Here is a 4750-nt window from a genome sequence, read left to right as displayed (position 1 = left end):
GGTAACCGACCCAAACCGCTCGGTTACCGAGAGGACAAAAACATGATTTTTTCGCAAAAATTTAAAATTTGCCGAATGAATTTTCTCCAATTTTTTTTGAATTTTTGACCGGTAATCGCGGTTACCGCGGTTTTTCGGTTACCGCCGGAGGTCGGTAACCGACCTCCGGTCGGTAACGTGAACCATGGTTCGAGCGCGGAAGATTAAAAACTGACACTGATACATTTTCAGTGGTAGTTTCTGTACAACCGGTATTGATGTGTTGCTATTTTCGACCAGAGTTCTGTAGTAGTGTTGCCAACACTAAGGACCTGTTGTTTCAGTTTTTTTTCTTTTGCTTCTCAAAAGTTAGAAGTTGAACCAAACAGCTCAGCTATGAGCTACCTTCTAAAAACTAAAAAGTTGGCTTTTAAGGAAACGAAAAAGCTGATGAGTTAGTTGAGATAAATTTTTTTAGTTTTTAGTGTGCTAAGAAATAAAAAATTTATTAAAAAAATCTATAAAAAAAACCATCGGCCAGAAAAAAACTAGAAAACCCAAAAATTAAAAATCACAGTTTAAATAAGCAGATCCTAACTAACTAGGACGAGCGAGCTAGTTGATGACACGAAAAGGTGCTCTACGACAATGTAGCCTGATTGATTACTACTCGAGTGCTCTTAATAGTTGATTGATTCTGACATCGGAATCAGCTCATCGGCTGCTAACTCAGCTCAGCCTTGCATCCACGTCGTTGTCCTTGAGGAAGCCGAGGCAGCAGTGCTGGAACCTGTCGGCGGCGGCCTGCGGGACGGAGACGAGGACGGTGACGCCGTGCGGGTCCCCGACCACGGGGAGGAACACGCAGTATATCTCGCTGGTCAGCGGGCCCATGTGCGCTGGCCTCCCCCCGCCGAAGTCGAGCTCCTCCAGCCCCAGCCGCGTCCACGCCGAGATCACCAGGCTCGCCGCCAGGTCCGGCCTCGCGCCGCGCCGCTCCTCGAGGAGGTCCACCATGGACCGCACGTACTCGTCGTCCACGCACTCCTTGGCCTCCTGCACCAGCCGCACCCCGTAGCGGGCGCTCGATTGGGAGGACGACGTCAGCTGCGCCGCCGTGGACTCGGCGCACCCGAGCACGAACCCGTTGCCATAGTAGCCCCGGGGCAGCTCGGGCTTCACGCGCTGCCGCACGTTCATGGAGAAGAGGAGCTTCACGCGGAGCGAGGCGGGCGGGTCCAGGGCGCGGACCCACTCGCGCCAGACGTGCGCGGCGAGCGCCTCGAAGGAGGTGCACTTGAGCGACGGCGTGCACTGGCGCTTGAGGCGGAGGAGGTGTGCCGCCGTGAAGGTGAGCAACACGGGCGCCAGAGGCTGGCCGAGCAGACGGGCCAGGAGGCTGCTGGATGCGTCGTTGTCGTTGGCGCTGATGTTGCAGTACTCGTGGTGCGTGAAAGCGACGCGCGGCGGGCAGCGCGGGCTCAGGGCGCGGCGGTCGTGGAACGGCGCGGGGTCGGCGCCGTCGACGTGGTCAGCGCGGGCGGCGCGCGCCCAGGCGTGGAGGAACTGCGCGGTGCCGATGCCGTCGCAGAGGCAGTGGTTGATGGCCGTGCAGAGGATCATGCCGCCGCAGCCCAGCCGAGTCACCTGCACTCGCACGTGCCACGTCATCAACAGTTAGTAGTCGTCAGCAAATAACAACCTGCCGCAGATGGCTGGCCCGCACAGGGAGGACGCGCAGTGCCTGAGCAAGAGCGATCGTGATCAAGATCATCGTACTACGGCACTAGCACATAAATAAACATGATATATCTACTACTAATAATCTACAACATCTGCATATGTTTATTAAACTGGATTCGGAAATCAAACAAATCAAATTAAAGATGATGCATCAGCCGTCCTCATGAAACCTACAACTCCAAGAAGTTTCCTCTTCTATCCCCTTTGGGGCTGGTGTATTGTTGTCTGACTTTAACTTTTTTAAATATAATATGTAGCTCTTCTGGTTTTTCGTTCCAAAAAAAAGTTGCATGTTCGTTTAAAAAAATGCAAGAAGCAGCAATATGTCGTTAAGTAGAAAAAAAGAACAAAAAGAAGCAGCATTGCATCATCATCCCACGTGCACAAACCCATGCAGTGCCAAGTGTAAGAGAATGTGGAAGATGAGATGGCTAGCTCTTCAAAGCAAACTAGTACTCCGATCCTACTGAAACTGAATCAAAGCAGGAACCGTACAAGATCTGCACTATAGAGTATATATGACCACTCCAGCACCAACCAGCAAACCATTACTGTAGCATGTACTCTGCAGTGCAGCAGAAGATCTGTATGACAAGGACTGGACGTAAAAATCTCAACCATCAACAAAAAAATTGAGATGGCTTTTTGAAGGGCTTTCTTTGATTATTTTTGTTTCCAGATGAAGATATCATTCTCATCTGATCTTTCCAGGAGCATATTAATATTATGCATGGCATTGGCATCATGATAAACTTCAATCAAGTGGGCTGCTGACAGAGAAGTCTGGATGGATGGCCAAAGATACAGCCTAGCCTACCTAGCCTTGCCATATGCTTGTCTGCCTAGAAGACCTTTTGAGAAAGGAAGGAAGCAGGGTTGGACTCTCCTAACCCTATCTTCTCCTTTTGCTAACTTTAAGAATAGCCAGGCCATCACTTGTTAGCAAGATGTGGTACTGGAGGGAACAATAAAAAGCTTCATCCCAGCAGCAGATCAGATGGATATGCGAGATAACATAAACCAAATCATCTTGATAATCTCGCCAGCAGAAAAGCAAGCAAATGATCAAGAAAGGATGGAAAAAGTTGCCACGCACACAAATAGTTTAAAAAAGAAATGCATCATGTTGCCGGTTTGTGTCTCAACCGGAGCCATCTCAAGCACACTATGGAAACCACAAATCTTTAACCAAGAAGCTGCTTGTGCTGCTGTAATTTACTTATGGAGAATTGTGGGGTAGCTAACTGTTAATCATCTAGCAATTAAGGGGAACAATTGTGATTAACCGAGAGCTTTTGGAACGAGAGCAAATTAAGAGGGTAATGAAGCAAAAGAAAGTGGTCACCTGGATTACGAGCGGGGGCACGGCGACGAAGCTCTGTGCCTCCACCCGGTAGAGCAGCTTCCTCCAGGACTTGTGCGGCCTGGCGCGGCCCCGGAGGAACTCGCCGGCGGTGAGCCCCGGAAGGGCGCCCTCGGCAAAGAGCGCCCCCTCGGCATTGCAGTCGACGACGAGCTTGCCGTCTCCGTCGTCGTCGCTGGGCCGGAGACGGCCGGCGAGCGGGTAGTAGTCGACGAGCACCCTGGAGAGCGCCGCCCTCAGGGTGTCGGCGGACACGGCGGCGGGGCCGGTGAAGACGTAGAGGTACTTGATGGAGAAGCGGAGGAACCGCTGGTCGTCGAGGTTGGAGAGGTACAGCGTGTGCCGCGGCGTGGGCTGGCTCGGCCGCACCACCGCCGGGTCGCCGGCGTACTGGCACTCGCCGGGGATCTCCAGCTCCGTCGCCGCCGTCTCCTTCTCCATGGCTGCCGCCTTAGTTTTTCATGGGCCTGCCTGCAGGCTTTGTATATAGTGCTGGCATAAGTCTTCTAAGCTTCCTTTGATTCAGGCCTTAAGGGTGGTTAGTTTATAAGGATGGTGTTGATTACATGCCAATCGGCAGGTTTGTTGTTTAAGAAATGCCAGCCCCTCCTATAGCAACCAATTTTATGATACTATATATTGGGTCTCTCGTTACACTCCCTCTTCCCATCTGAAATGACACAATCGTCCTCGACTCTAAGTGAGAAGAGACTCGAAGAGGGGTGTACAAAGGAAAATGATGAGAAACACCAAAGCCGCAAACACTCAGAGTTCAAATATAAAGAGCGCAACAAAAGTAGTTACGGTATAAGAGTTGGCATTTCGTAAACTACATACCAGTTTGTTGTGACAGTTTCAGCTCCCTCTTTATACATGCGCAAAGAGTTAGCTGGTTGTAGGGTTGTTAACGAGCCAAGCTCAGGTGAGCTTTGTTCAACGCTCGCTCAAGCTCGGCTCAATACAGTTTTGGCAAAGCTCGGCAATGGAAGGATGGATAATGCAATATTTTTGCCCCCAAACATATAACAATCCAATAGATCACATACATCGGATCTTCCGGTGAGTTATCTTGATTCAGACTCGTCACTTTTTCTCTATGTAAAATGCTCCAATGCATTAATATATGTGATCATCGGACTATCCACTGAGTTGATCCTCATTCTTCAGAACTTGCAGTTGTATTTTGGTGTGCACAAACCAAGCACCGAACCTTTTGGTGGGTTGATCTTTAGTCTTCTGTACTCACATTCTTCTCTGCAAGAAATACTCTGCTGTTACCTAGTGCAGATCGCCAGACTATACGATGAGGTCATCAACTTTCTTCCCCTTTGTCAGAAATACTCCGGTGAGTTCAACACACAAAACACCGGACTATTTAGTGAGGCTATCAACCTCTATGCACAATGCTTCGGTGTGTGCAAACTCTAGTGCACTAGACTATCCGGTGAGATCAATTCTCCTAGACTTATCCAATTCAATCAAACTTTATCCTGGCTGTGGTGGCTTCTTGATGTATTGTATCCATGAGATCTACTAACATATATTTTTGACAAACATGTTAGTCTCATTGACTATATTGTGGTTAATCACTAAAATCACAATCATAACCTAATAGGGCTATTTTCGCTACAATCTCCCTCTTTTTGTGATTGATGACAACACAAT

The 4750-nt window shown here is 49.4% G+C and overlaps 1 protein-coding gene across 1 annotated transcript; it reads right to left on the bottom strand.

Annotated features, from left to right (window-relative positions):
- Nucleotides 1-519: 519 nt before the first annotated feature.
- On the bottom strand, nt 520-3714 carry LOC133908548 (alcohol acyltransferase 9-like). Its single transcript, XM_062350625.1, has 2 exons — nt 3068-3714; nt 520-1626 (listed from the first exon to the last, which is right to left on the bottom strand). Exons 1-2 carry the CDS (start codon nt 3524-3526, stop codon nt 709-711), a joined length of 1377 nt encoding a protein of 458 aa, XP_062206609.1. The 5' UTR covers nt 3527-3714; the 3' UTR covers nt 520-708.
- Between the last annotated feature and the right edge of the window lie 1036 nt (nt 3715-4750).

Source organism: Phragmites australis, chromosome 1 (assembly GCF_958298935.1).
Source record: "Phragmites australis chromosome 1, lpPhrAust1.1, whole genome shotgun sequence".
Classification (NCBI taxonomy): domain Eukaryota; kingdom Viridiplantae; phylum Streptophyta; class Magnoliopsida; order Poales; family Poaceae; genus Phragmites; species Phragmites australis.
This window is presented reverse-complemented; position numbering and strand designations above follow the sequence as displayed.

Excerpts from the sequence above, each read along its gene's own strand:
- LOC133908548 (XM_062350625.1), bottom strand. The coding sequence starts at position 3,526 with ATGGAGAAGGAGACGGCGGCGACGGAGCTGGAGATCCCCGGCGAGTGC. Across the intron at positions 1,627-3,067 it reads TGCCCCCGCTCGTAATCCAG|GTGACTCGGCTGGGCTGCGG; the intron begins GTGACCACTTTC and ends GTGCGAGTGCAG.